This window comes from Rhinichthys klamathensis, unplaced genomic scaffold (genome assembly GCF_029890125.1).
Source record: "Rhinichthys klamathensis goyatoka isolate OS25496 unplaced genomic scaffold, OSU_Roscu_1.1 h1tg000011l_1, whole genome shotgun sequence".
In the NCBI taxonomy this organism is placed as follows: domain Eukaryota; kingdom Metazoa; phylum Chordata; class Actinopteri; order Cypriniformes; family Leuciscidae; genus Rhinichthys; species Rhinichthys klamathensis.
In genome coordinates this window covers 4,926,521-4,941,798 of record NW_026606564.1, presented here as the reverse complement: position 1 = coordinate 4,941,798, position 15,278 = coordinate 4,926,521, and the positions used below count along the sequence as shown (strand labels likewise).

The following is a 15,278-nucleotide window of genomic DNA, read 5'->3' as shown; positions in this document are numbered from 1 at the left end:
ATTCAGTGCTTATGGAATCTGATTGTTTCTTTACCAGTGCGTTGAGTGAACTTTGGACAGATCCTACCATGCCATCAAAATCACAATTAGAAATTACTTACTGTACATCTACAAAATCATATTCTTTGTAAAATGGAGATTTGTCGATATTTGAAAAGCTTACAGATTGTGGTGTGGTGTTGAAGTTGCATTGAAGGCATTTTCTGAAATGTAATTTTTTATAAAAGTCCCCCTATAGTCAAAACTTTTATCCCTTAAAACTCATCTTTGATCACCAAAATGACATATTTAAACGGTTTTTTTTCTTTGGGGAAAAAGATATTCATGCCTTAAAATAGCTTCAATGTAAACACCAATTGCTTAATTTAAAGGTGCATTGTGTAATATTTAGGAGGATCCGTTGACAGAAATGCAATATCATATACATAAATATGTTTTCAGTGGTGTATAAAGACCTTACTTAATGAACCGTTGTGTTTTTATTACCTTATAATGAGCCATTTCTATATACATACACCGCGGGTCCGCTTACATTGAAATGCGCCGTCATGTTTCTACAGTAGCCCTAAACGGACAAACGCGTTTCGTCACTATGTTGTTCTTCGTGCAAGGAAGCTAGCTAAAGTCAGCGAATAAAACACTGACACAATGATGAACAAGTAACAATAATATTCGCAAGAACATATCGTTTTACTGAATAATAAAGTAAACATCATTTCTTAATTTATCTTTGTAAAGAAACCTCATTGCTTAACTGGCTACTCTCTGCTGTCTCCAGACGACGACGACTTTTCCTGTTGCCCACCGTAACTGTTGGTTGCAAATCGCAACCTCACCACTAGATGCTGCTATTGTGATTACTATGCTAATTAGCCCCGCCTCCACTCACACACACCAGCTCAGAGATTCACTCGGTCAACTTTACTGTAATAATAAAATAATAATTCATTACATTTATAACATTAGCAACACGTTAGCTGTTTAAAACTTGGTCAAGCAAAAGGCTAATCATTATGAATTACCGTTATGAGTTCGACGTTGTAAAGAACAATACCATTGTAGTACACTGTTGTAAACGCTGCACAATGGTATTGTTCTTTACAACGTCGAACTCATAACGGTAATTCATAATGATTAGCCTTTTGCTTGACCAAGTTTTCAAACAGCTAACGTGTTGCTAATGTTAGGACAAGTACCCATACCCAAAAATCCATACATTTGGAATTGCATAAATATATTTCTTGAGAGCCCAGGCCTTGACTAGGGGTGCATAAAGACAGATACTTTTTCTTTCTGACAAGCAGAGTCCTATGTAATCAGTTGAATGAAAGGAAAGATGACCATGATACTGATGAGTGACATGAACTGCCACACATCAGTGTGAAAACGTCTGACATTTGTTTTGATTAGCATGTTCATTGTATATTTCAGAGTTTGTGTATGTAGTGCACAGTATAGAAACATTTCATATATGGCCTGTTAAACTAATATGGAGCTGTAGGTATCAATTTCCTGCCTCTATGTGAGTGCCACAGACATACATGCTCATCTGGAGTTCATTTACTAGAAACTACGTAATAATGAGGATAGCATTTTGAACAGACATTCATACGGACTTCAAAAGACACTATACTGTGGCAAAACAAGGTATAAACACTTCTACAAGTTCTACAAAACAATTGTAAGACATAATTTCTCCTAATTTCCACTACATAACGCAAAGTGATATACAGACTAGGACAAATTTAAAACCCATGAATTAGAAGAGAGGGTGCTGGTTAGTGTTTGGTTTTGTGGCTACAGGAAGTCATAAGCAATTCTTACCGTGAATGAATAAATCTCTCTGCAGCAGAACAAACACCTCTATTAGAGGTGAAATAAAAGTCAAACATATTAAGCCTTTTGACCAAGGTATGTTTATAATTAAATTAATTGACCAATTTGACCATTTGCCTGGCTACAATAACACTCTCTCTACAGAATCATAGTGAAAGCCAGTAATGTAGTTCATGTTAAACATGCAGATCGAATAAATATTAAGGCATAAGCAATTCTTCCCCGTGTCGAGTCCATATGTGAATCAAATCAAGAACGAGTCGCGGGAAGGATTTGTGATTAAAAAACAAACACGAACAGTGTACTTTTTGGTATCCGTTCACATTAATCTAGAAAAGAAAGAAATGAGTCAGAGTAAAACACAGTGAAGTAAAACGGATCATCCCATGTGTTATTCGGACAAAAGTCATCATATATTACATTATTTAAACATGCTTATTGTATCTCAACTCACGAGACCTGCAGATAAACAGCATTTCATTGACAATCGTGTGAATTACGCTTCAGAACAGCTGCTAAAGACGCATTATTTACAAAAGAACTCTTCAAAAAGGTAGAATCATGTTAAGTAATATTACTAAGTCCAAATATTATTTAAAAAAAAAAATACTAATATGGGATAAAGAATATGAATTTAAATAAAAAGCAAGGGATTAAAATGAGAGCAGCAGAGAATATGATAAGCAATAAGCAGATGAAATGTAGTACAAGTACAAAGGACATTTGATGACTATCATGTTGAGTCAGATCCTGCCGTTTCTCGGCCCCGCCCCTCCTGCAATCCCATTGGCCAACACACATCAGGTCAAAGGTGGTGCTCCCATTGAGGGGGAAGCATGTCAGCTCTGTCCTCAAAATCTGGCCTATTTCAACATGCTCAGGTTGTAACCTTCGACAGGACTTCTTTTACATAAACGGTTTACATAGTGATGCAATAATTGAAAAATAACATGACGGAATACTGGGACTCGATGACAAACTGTGAGACAGAGAGTGTGCAAACTGCAAAGGTCCCTTTGACCAGCCCTAAGGGAGCAGACCGTTCCCCCTCAGAGGAAGCTCTCCTTCAGAAGAATCTCAGTTTGTGGTGGTGTGTGTGTGTGTGTGTTAAACCAGAGAGCAGTATCCCCCGCAGGCACCCTGACGCTGCTGCTCGTGATCGGACAGCACGACCCCGTGGTTCTGGAGGCTGCTCTCCCAGAGTCCCGGCGTCTGCAGGATCTTCTCCACCAGCTCTTCAAACGCACACTGGACTCCGTCCCGCGTCTTTGCGCTAGCCTCTGATGATGTTGCGGTGGATGGGAGAGATTGAGAGAAGTGGTGAGGTGGACTCATCAGAGTAAGAATTATGAGATGCAGTCACAGTTTAACAGTGTAAAAGGTGAAATGATGACATCAGAAGTCACTGGCTGATACAGAAAAATCCATTACACTCAAAAATCTGACATATGCTATTCAGAATGAAATACTAGTATACTGTGCTGTATATACTCTATACGGCCTACAATAAAAAATAATAAAAAAATTATGTGAAATAGTATTTTTGTCCTCTGCAACCTCAGCAAGTCCTGCAAGTGGCATCCGTTTATCTCAGAAAAGAGAATTTGCAATAAGTTTCTGTGAAGAATGTGTGAGGTTTTGGCATTCAAAATGAAAACCTGGCTGCGTCCGATATCGTATACTCTTGAGTAGGCACTTATTTTAAACAAGAACTTACTTCACGTTCGCTTAACTATGTTCTATATAGTGTAAAATGTATGGATGCTTGTTTCAGCCACTGGATAAAACATAAAAAAAGCTAATTGCAACTTTTTTATCTCACAACTGATTTCATTTCCTCGCACTTGCGAGTTTACTTCAGAATTGTGTGATTAAAAACTCACAATTGTGTGTTATAAAGTCAGAATTGTGTGATATAAAGTCACAATTCCGAGTTATAAAGTCAGAATTGAGAGATATACACTTGCAATTCTGAGAAAAAAAGTATTTTTTCCTCAGAATTGACCTTTTAACTCGCAATTATGAGTTTATATCTCACAATTCTAAGAAAAGAAGTCAGAATTATGAGATATAAACTTGTAATTGCGAATTCTAAAGTTCTGAGGAAAAAGACTGACTATTTCTCGCAGTTGTGAGAAAAAAGTCAGAATTGCGAGATAAAAAGTCACAATTATTTTATTTTGGGGGCGGAAACAAGCTTCCATAGAAAATGTATGAATTTACATTACTGGACGTACTACATCCGCCATGTTGTCATTATCACACAACCTACCATCGTCGGTTGTGTCGCATTACAGCCATTCACAAATCCTCTCCTGTGGCCTCATGGGATCGTAAAGTGTCCATCATATGCACACTTCAGAATCTCAACGGAAGTAGTAGGTCATCCAGGGACTTTTTGGCAACTCTTTTATGAGCACTGTGACTTCAGACGTACTTCTTTTGTCAGATACTTTTTCACCTACTATATAGTAGTAGGGAAGTATCGATTTCGGATGCAGCCAATGAATCTATATGCATATAAACAGCTGATCTGACTTCCGGTTAATTCACATTGAGGGAAATAGGACAAGTCAAGCACAATGTATTGTGGGATATAGCACCCATCAGTCCTAATCTGCAGAACCGAGTAGTATGGTAGAAAAGACTTCATGTTCCATGATCTCTCCAGGAACAAAGAGACAATGGCTATTTCAAAGCACCAGTTCAACACAAAATCACTTTTTATAACTGACAGCCATTTTGATGTCTGTAGCTTTCTTTTTAAAGGGCCTGGAAAATATAAATAAACTCCTGGCAAGACAAAGACAGAGCATCATGCTCATCCACATCCTCTGATGGCTAACAAGGGGACTGTGGTGCCAAACAAGCAAATTAGCTTCAGATCCAAAGAGGCTCGTCCAAAACATTCAATCCAACTGCAAACAAAAGGAAAGGTAATAAAGAGGAAACATACCGATAAACAGCATCGAGTGTTTCCGTGCGAACTTCAAGCCTTCGTTCCGGTCTACTTCACGGTTGTCCTGAAACAGAGAGGGCTTTCTGATTAGAATTAGAAAGAAAGATAAAGCAACTAAAAAAAGAAAACTCCCAATGTCAGCACATGTAACGTCAACACTTGTCTTTAGGTTCACATTCAATGACTTTTTACTTTCTTTAACAAAAATACAGAGTCATACCGGTTTAATCTTTTTCATGATTTTCAGTGTTTAATTGCTTTTATTTAAGCAAACTCATTAAGTGCTAGCTCTTTCCCAGAAAATAGGCCCTGGCATACAATATTACATATTTTATCGCAGTAAAATGGGATATAATATATACATAATTTATCCCATTTAATTATTTACTTATTTATTATTACTCTATAATACCGGCAGCCTAATAATCATGAATGCACTCCGCTATCCCTTAACACACCCTTGGCGAACAGCTTTTTCGCGCAAAAGAAAAACTCTTAATGAAGCGCAGTGGGATCCAGCAGTGGGATCCTGGCGTTTCCTGATGGATCGAGGTCGTTCCTGAACTTCCTTTTCTACTTGCAGCTCACACGAGCTCCAAGCGAGTATGCGCTTAACTGTTGTTAATGTCGCTGTCAGACCTGCAGTGTTAGTTTAATTTTTTATTTAGTTTTATTAATATTTTGATTTTGAAATAGTTTTAGTTTCCGTGGAAATTGTAGTTTAATCAATTCCGTTATGTGCTTTTTTCATTAAAAACATTTTTCTTTTTAAATATTGCTTTTTAGGTTTAATTTAGGCTATATGAAATTAGGCTATTTATATATAATTTAGCTATATTTCAGTTTGTTTAGTTTAAGTTTTTATTTCTTTCCAATTAATAATTTTAGAGCTTCAACTTTAACTTCTTTCAGTCTATTGCAAGGCAACATTTCTAATTTTCGTTATTATTTTTTTTCACCTAATATAGGCCAATTTTATTTAGCCTAATTTCAGCTTTAAAACTATTAAAAGCATTTAAGTTAGCAGAAATAGTTACGAATTATTTAGGCTAATGTTGGTCCTGGACACCATTAGGCCAACTGTGCGTTTAGTCGCACACTCAGACAGACCACCCCATACAAATAAAAGTTTGACGCTACATATTCCCGCTTTTGGGTCTTCTTTTCCTGACTATGGGCCATGTCATGATGATATAGCACATTGTGAAGACAGCGACATTAATAGTCCTCGGCGCATACTCGCACGTGCTTAGAGCTCGTGTGAGTTGCACATTGAAAAGGAAGTTCAGGAACGACCTCGATCCATCAGGAAACGCCACAGACTAAAGTTGCAGTCAGACTAAATTCAGTTATAGACTTTATTCACCAGTTCACACTTAGGCCAATAATCAGATAGAGTAGGCTAAAGGTTTAGAAAAATCCTGTCATCAAGACTGTTTGAAATGTTTGTGTATACAGTGAAAGTCAATAAGACAATTTTCCAAATATCTTTTTCTGTCTTCCACAAAAGAAAGTCATTCACGAGGGTGAGTGTTTTCTCCCTTCAAGACGCTGTTAACAAGCTTTACATCAAAACATTGTATCAGGCAGGTTAACATTCGGGATATTAAATAAACAAACCTTGTCAATTTTGTTCCCCACTAGCATTTTAACCAGGTCATTGCGTGTACAGTATGTCTCCAGCTCGTTGAGCCAGTTCTCAAGCTTTGTGAACGTGTCCCGCCTAGTAACATCATACACTAAAAGAAGAGAAAACAACAACAGTGTAAATTTCACAGTTAATATCTAAAGGATAACACGGTGTTGCGATAATAACCACCTTACTGTACATTATTCTACTTATTACATGGCTACTAACCAAATAAATAGACAAGATGGCCTGCAGAACTCTTGACTGACCAATCAAAAGTCATATAACAAATAATAATAATATCAATTATGCACAAACACTAACCCAAAATGACCCCCTGGGCTCCTCTGTAGTAGCTTGGTGTTAGAGTTCTGAACCTCTCCTGACCCGCAGTGTCCTAAAACAGAAGCTCGTGAGGATTTCTGAACAGATCTTAAGAACCCTTAAATCTACAAAGTGCGACAGTGACATCTAGTGGGAAAAGACAGCATTGTAAAATTGTAACAGCAGTGGACATGACAAACAGTAATGAAATATTACACACATTCGAGTGTTCGAGTGCTGACCAGATGAAAAGCATTTCTATAATTCCTCTAAGACAGTCATCCAGCACTTACCCATATGGCCAGCTTTGCTCTGTTGCCATCTATTGAGATAGTTTTCACTTTAAAGTCCACACCTAAATCAATGAAAAATGACAAAATGTGTATTTTAAATAGTGGTTCAACAAATCACAAAACTCACAGCTCAGATCATATTACGGATTTTGTGTCACGGATCAGATCAGCAAGAAAAGAAAAGAATTGGGGGGGGGGGGGGGGGGGGGGGGGGGTATAACTTTGCTTTAATTTATTACTTAAAGCACACTTTAAGTACTTCGATACCACAGCAACAACTACTAGCCTAACTAATACATTTCAAACACTGAAGGCAAGTGAACAGTCAGAAATAAAAATAAGAACAAATACACTAATAATTACAAACATAGATAAATAACAAATAAAAGTAAGCTCGGACTGTAGTATTCAGGTACGGAAATGTAATAATTAGGCCTAATTGTAAAATAACACTATAGTGGTCACTGTATAAAAGCAACATTAACAAAGATTCATTGTTTTGTTGTTTGCTTAACATTAATGAAAGTCTGCAGCAGGGATTAATAGGCTGCTGTCACTTTAAGAGTGAATACATGGATCCAATATAGAGGGTATGCGCGTGACGTCACCGTCAGCTGGAGTGATTGTGGTTACTCTCAATGAGTGGCAAAAAGACTGAGCGGCAGCAATGGTTTTCAGCGTGAATGCTGCGAAAAACACATCTAAAACGGGAAAGAGCTTTGCGATTGACTGTACAACTATATTTGACAAAAATCTGAGGTATATTTTTACAGACTGCCAAAAGCTACAGAACAAAGAAGCAAATGGATCGCTGCAATTCATAGAAACAACTTGACTCCAGGCAGCGAAAGGTGGATTTGCAGTTGTCCTTGAGCACGTTTACATGCACACCTATAAGCTGATAACTCACAAATATTAGCTTATTGAAATAACCAGTTTCCCCCGTTTACATTTAAACCAGTAACCATGACAACGCAAGTAAACCGTGTTTACATGACTTTATTAAAGGGTTAATTCACCCAAAAATAAAAATTCTGCCAGTAATGACTCACCCTCATGTTGTTCCAACCCAATAAGACTTTCGTTCATCTTCGGAACACAAATTAAGATATTTTTAATTAAATCTGAGAGCTGGATCACTCCTCCATAGGCTTCTTAAGGGATCGAAACTGGCCGGCCCAAAAGTTATTAAAGACATCATTAAAATAGTCCGAGTGACTACAGTGACTCACTCTTAAGTTTATCAAGCGACGAGAATACTTTTTGTGCGCAAAAAACAAACAAAAATAACGACTTTATTTCAACTAATCATTTCCTTCTCTGTGGGCCTCGAGTCAGTTCACTAGTGTAACAGCGTACGCTTCTGTTGTTGTACGTCACACGCATCACGCACATGACCAGCGTCGGCCAATAGTGAGCCTACGTGTGACGTAGCTCTACGCAATTACACTAGTTTAACTGACTAGAGGCCCAAAGAGAAGGACATGAATAGTTTAAATAAAGTCGTTATTTTTGTTTGTTTTTGCGCACAAAAAGTATTCTCGTCGCTTGATAAACTTAAGATTGAGCCACTGTAGTCACTTGGACTATTTTAACGATGTCTTTAATAGAGCCCGACCAATATGGATTTTTGGGGGCCGATGCCGATACCGATATTAGGGAGTAAAAAAAGGCCGATACCGATATATCGGCCGATATTATTTATATGTATATTATAATACAGTAGCAATATTATTTATGTGTATTATAGAACAGTATACCAGTCAAAAGTTTGGACACTTTCCTATTGGTGTGTACAAACTTTTGATGGGTACTTTACACAGTAGCTATAAACAGAATAAATATATTTTATAAACACGTTTTGCAATGATCACTCAAATGTGGTAATCAAACACTTGTGTGACACAGATATGTAATGGAGACAGGGGGAATGATAGAATGAGAATTATACAGCTGAGCTGTAACCAAACTAGTTTGCATTGCATGTTATATTATATTATATTATATTATATTATATTATATTATATTCTAAATACTGTTGCATAATCTTCACTAACGACGACTTTGTCTTTTAATTTAGTCATAACTTGTATCAATAAATATATAAAAAGTGTCACTGACAAAACCTTATTATCTTCTATTTTTACTCTTAATTCCTCTAATCTCTACCAGTGGAGGAATAACTCAGATCTTTTTACTAAAGTAAAATGAATAATGTCATAATGAAAACGTTTTTAATTACATATGTACAGTACTTTTATACTATTTTAAATAATTAGTAAGCAAAATGTACTAAACGTGAAACTAGGCTACTCTTAATGCAAAATGGCCCTATATAAAGTGTTATAATTATATACATTTTTGGAATATTGCTTGATGTTAAAACGTAGCGTTATCAGGCAGAATGAGCTTTAAGGCGGTGTCTACACCGGACGCGGCCGTTACTGCTTGCTTCGCAACAGCTGTTTTACCCGAGACAAAGCAGAATCAGTTTACTGTTGGAGATCGCTCGCGCCACGCATTTTAATCAATGTTTCATCAACCAATTGCCTTAATAAATAAGTAGGCCTAAATATAGCAGACAATATAATCAGGACTTCTCAGCTGCGCGCTTGCCATAGTCACAAAGCTCACATACGTGACAGAGGCTTGTAGCAGAGAAATCAATTCTGTGAATTACACTGCGCAAATCACAAGTAGGCTACTACCCACCGGATGAAGAAGGGTTGGCTCTCAGTCTCCACAGGCTACATAAAATATTCATTTTATTTTATTTTATTTTTCGTGTTCGCATTTATGAGGAAAAAACAATGTTACAGACGCGACAGTTCAGCACTACGGACGTGAGCGCTCTGAAAGCGGCACTAAAATATGCTTTGAAACTTTCACATCAAACAGAAAGCACAAAACCTTTCGTTTTAAAGTGAATTTCGTTTTGTATTAATTGTATCTTAATTTTAATCAATGTTTCATCAGCCATTTGCCTGGATCTTAATTTAATCTCGACACGGAGGCGCCTGCGGGTGAACTGGAGCTCGTCTCATGAACCGAAACTCAGCGTATAGACCTGAGAATTGAAATATATCTATATTGAAATGTCTACTTTTAAACAGAACAATTCAAAACGAAAGACAGGCAGACTCATGTAATCGTATGAAATGTGCATTTCTCTCTGGCACGCGCTCACTGAAGATCGCGAGTCAGCATCGTCAACTTCATCTTTGGCTGACACTGACTGAAAACACTTGTTTATTAATAAACAATTAAAATGTCTCCTTGCTATATTTGTTGTATTCATAATCATTACTTTTGCCAGTTCTTGTGACAGCTTTTAGATGCTTTATTGGCAGCGCCACCCTATGAATCACCGCACCCGCATTTTTTTAAATATTCATTTATCGGCCATTATAAATGCCGATACCGATAGTTAGGAAAATGCCTAAAATCGGCCGATAATATCGGCCCGCCGATATATCGGTCGGGCTCTAGTCTTTAATAACTTTTCGAGGCCGGCAAGTTCAATCCCTGAAGAAGCCTATGGACTAGTATGGAGGAGTGATCCAGCTCTCAGATTTCATCAAAAATATCTTAATTCATGTTCCGAAGATGAGCGAAAGTCTTACGGGGTTGGAACAACATGAGGGTGAGTTAATACTGACAGAATTTTCATTTTTGGGTGAACTAACCCTTTAAATCTGCACTAAGGATGCGTTCCTGTCACATTTCACACATCCGCACTTCAATAAGCAGGTTAATGCGTTTACATACCACGCGAAATCGGAGTAAGAGGCAAAAAAACTACCTGTGTCGACCGGTTTATGCTTAACCCGTTTATGACCCTACTCCGATAAAAGAAAACGGGTTTCTGCGTTTACATGACCACATTGGCTTATTACGCATAATCATATCTTTTTAAGTGAACTGACAAAAAACTATCGGCTACAAGTTTTAGGGCTGGACGATATGATGATAGCCTATATATAATACTGATATGAGTGATCACCCGGATTTAGACCTAACTATATTGTATTTATATAAAGCGTTCACAGGCAAATTTGCTTCACATATTTCCCCGGCGTCAAAATCATATAAATTTCAGGAAACACGATGGCTGCATGTCAATATCCATGGATCACTGGATCTTTGGTAAGTTGAAAGGAACACTTATATCGAGTCCAACTATTGTTTGTTTTACTCTCGTTTCCGCAGTTTCCCCTATTAAATCCAGTCACGCAGCAGCTCGTCTGCCACTCAGTCCGGCTGAGGGGTCGTGTTCCCGCGGGAAAGTGACGTCAATGCATACCCTCTATAATGATGCACATCCGAACCATTTTTACGTTCACTTAAAACTTAACCCACTGTGTTCATGAGAATACTTGACGAGACGGGAATTTTGACATTATTTCGCGAGAATGTGTGTAAATTGGCAAGACAAAACACAAATAATAAAGTGAAAGTCCCCATGAAATCAAAATCGGCTTTTAATATGAAAATGTTAGCCTTACGGTTATCTATAAGCTAGTGTGCTCCAAAACAATGACAAACTTCGCATTTAGGAGATAAAATCGTTCAAAACTCAGTCTCTCACTTACGCCAATATGGATCGACAATTTTGATGACATCACTCTGCACTTCAGCTTCTCATCAGATTTTCTGTCCAATCAAATACTCTCCAGAATCTGAAGCTCTGCCCCTTACATTATAAATAGACGCTGAAGCTGCGGCTGAAATCGGTCACTTGTTCACACATTTACTACATGCTGAACTTATTGCACTTATTACATGGTGAACAATTAGTGGACTATATTGGGGATATGAAAAGATTCAGACTGTGTAAATATGCTTTCCATTGGGGCAAATGAAGTCTGCTCCGGTCCAGAGACACAGGATACTATATTTTAAACCGATATGGAGGAGAAACGGTTAAAGATTAGAAAGGAACTGAGGCTTTACCTGTGATATAAACTAAACTCTATTGGCTTTATTTTAAAAAGGGGGAGGAGCTGTTCCATATGTCCCGCCCTATCTTCCTGTTTCAGTGGAAATGACATCAACATTGAATAATGCTGTGAGTTTTCAAGGCACTTCAGTGGGCCTTTAAACTTTACTTTAAGTAATCCGCGAATCACATGCGTGCCGAACCGTGGGGCCTGGACCGTACGGATCAACCACGATCCGTTTAACTTTAAAGTACGCTCTATTTTCACAAGGATTAAATTACATTAGTTGTGGAGGTAAAACTAAATATTCTAACAAGACTTAGTAAGATTTCGTTTGTAAGCTCATTCGTTTTGAGCATTAACTGATTACAGGCATGTTAACAATGTGTGGTTATTATCTGTAATATTCACAAGCACTCATGTGTGACTCACCAATGGTTGCAGCTAATTCTGGGTCGAAGGTGTCATCGGTGAAGCGCAGGAGCAAACTGTGGACAGAAAGGACACATAGAAGCAAATTAGCATTAAGATGACAAATAATTATTGTAATTAAGTATTACATATATGCGTCTCATATTATTGGTTTCTTATCAAACTTAATTTTCTTTTCTTGAAAACATGACAATAACGAAGAGGAAATTTACTTTCCCTTTGGACATGTTCGTTTACTTTGGTCACCAATTTAGCCAAGTCACTTTGTCCACCATAACTAGACATGTTTAAAGTGCCATCTGTTCACACAGCAAGTGTTTGACCCCTCTATTTAAACTCAGTCTAAGGCCTTTTATGTATTTCTAATGGTTACTGGCACAAAACGAGCATATAGCATGACTGCTACAGGAACAGCTGCCAGCTAACACTGCTGCTCTCCTTTTATTAAATATTTAAAGGGATGCGACGACAACAACAGTAACAGTATACGAGGTATTCATTAACTTACCAGCGTGTTTTAAAACGTCAAAAAAATTAAATACATATGCTTTAATGTTGTAATGCTAGCAATTTAGCTTAGAAAGAAATCAACATAACATCTCAAAATACCACGAAGGGGACACGGTGCCACTTTTCCTTCTGTTCTTGAGTCAAAAACAGCATTTACGGGTAAAGTTTAACGGCTGAATTAAATTGGCAGAGTCTGGGCACAGTAGACGGGCAGTCAGAGTTTAGCGACGCTTGTTGCTCGTTCAGACGAGGCTAGCGCTATTTAACAACTCATCCTACTGGACGGACAAGAATAAACATCACAAAAAAACAGCACATTCAGACCTCACCTTGATTTACCGACACCACTCTCTCCGATTATTAAAATCTTTAGAGTCGTTAACACGTCGTCGTCCATGTTGTGGCTGTTTACACTAAACCTGGTTTAACTCGCGACGCGTTCACTGTTACTGGTGCGCTGGAACTTCCGACTGGGGCGTGACGTCACGGGGATCGAGTTTGATGTTACGTAAGAAGTCCAAGCAAAACTGTTGAAATAACATTTTACTGAGGACACTAACTGAGGCTGGGCTACTTTTAGTTCTGATGTCATAAATGGTGTTTAAATATAAGAGATATGAAGTGGAATAACTAATCATGAGGAATTCACTGACAAAATAAATCCCAAATTCTCTATAACAGCAGTCTTTGACTCATGCCTATCAAAAAAGTATTGCACAACATACATAGACTTTAAAATAGACTATGGTGCACCCCGTTATAAAGTTATTGTTTTTTATTCACAATTTCATACTTTAGTCCTACAAATACTGTGCTGGAAATGGAATAACTAATCATGAGTAATGTATAGGCTACTGACAAAATAAATCCTAAATTCTTAACAATACTGGTTTGTTACCAATAATAAAGCACTGCATACGCCACAAGGTGAGATAAATGACTATTGAAAAATACTGGTTAGCCCATTGGAAATAGTTTTTAATTCAGAAGTTTCATACTGATTATAATAATAGATTTCTAAATGTTTTGTGATGTGTGTGTGTCTGTGTTAAAACTTGTGAAAAATAAGTGTGCTAAATGTGTGCACTTGTACTGTAGCCTACTTCCAATCTCAAGTATAAGTTTAAAAAACTGTACTTGAAGATAATATAATATCAATGAAATTAAAGGCCACTAAAGTGTATTTAAATATAGAGTAAACTTTCATGACTGCCATAACACACTTAAGTACACTTTGAAAAAAGTGCACTTTGTTATAATGTCAAATTAACTGCTTTACTTTAAAGAACAATTTAAATAATTATGTTTTAATAATATGTTTCATGCTTTAAAGAAATAAAGTAGTAAAGTAAATAGTAAAGTACTTACGTATTCAATAATAGATTAAAAGTAAATATATATTAAACGTATATTCAATTGCAACTTCATCATTACAGATGTTTAAATATAAAACTTTCAATAGAAATTACATTACAATTTTAGTTTGCAATAAATGTTTAGTACACCTTCAAAGAATGTTCATATAAAGATTGCATACTTAAATACCTAAATACTTATGTCAAAAAAACACTCTTAAGTTCAACTAAATGCATTTACTATAAATTTATCAGCGTTCGTTTCTGTTCTCATACGCAAGACCACGCTGAACGCTTGAGTGTGTTAGAAATCAGGAATGGAGAGAACATCGCGCTTGGTATGTTTTTCGTCTTCAAAACAAACTTGGGTCTCCAGCCGACAAAGTTTAATCCCGTCTGGCTATAGCGGACTTCCCATAATGTCGTTAGGTCAGAGAGTATGGTATTTTGTGGCTGTTCGAATGCATTCGATCACATGAGCGTTTACACTACGAAAGCAATCCGTTCAAATGCGTTTTCGACTACCTCTGGAAGTGGTCGAAAGTGGACAAGCTCAATGCGTTTAAGACCCCATTTACACCTGTATTTAGCATCGTCCACTTGTGATCCGATCGACCAAAACGCATCTTAATACCAGGTGTAAACAGGGCCTAAAGAAAGCAATCCGGTCGAATGCAATTTCGACTACCTCTGGTCGAAAGTGGACAAACTCGAAAAGTTTTAGACCCTGTTTATAGCTGTCTTTATTGTTGTCCACTTATGATCCAATTTTAGGCCTTTGCTGTAAAAATGCCCTTTTGGAGACTTTATTTTGAAAGAGTGCAGGTCCTAAAAGATGCCCAAGTACTGTGAGGTTTGTTGAAACCAACAAAGGACATCTATTTTTAAGAATACAATTTCTCATTCTCAAGATGCAATTTCTCTTAGAAGATCTCAGCATCTTTACCCATTTTCATTGTCGGCTACTTCAGAGGTCCATTGTTTCACTGGGAGCAAATT

The 15,278-nt window shown here is 37.2% G+C and overlaps 1 protein-coding gene across 1 annotated transcript; it reads right to left on the bottom strand.

Moving 5' to 3' along the window:
* Nucleotides 1-1,893: 1,893 nt before the first annotated feature.
* On the bottom strand, nt 1,894-13,413 carry rab18b (RAB18B, member RAS oncogene family). The gene is made up of 7 exons (XM_056264663.1): nt 13,254-13,413; nt 12,415-12,470; nt 7,043-7,104; nt 6,750-6,822; nt 6,416-6,534; nt 4,793-4,859; nt 1,894-3,116 (listed from the first exon to the last, which is right to left on the bottom strand). The coding sequence occupies exons 1-7, from the start codon at nt 13,319-13,321 to the stop codon at nt 2,944-2,946; spliced, it is 618 nt and encodes a 205-aa protein (XP_056120638.1). The 5' UTR covers nt 13,322-13,413; the 3' UTR covers nt 1,894-2,943.
* Nucleotides 13,414-15,278: the final 1,865 nt, after the last annotated feature.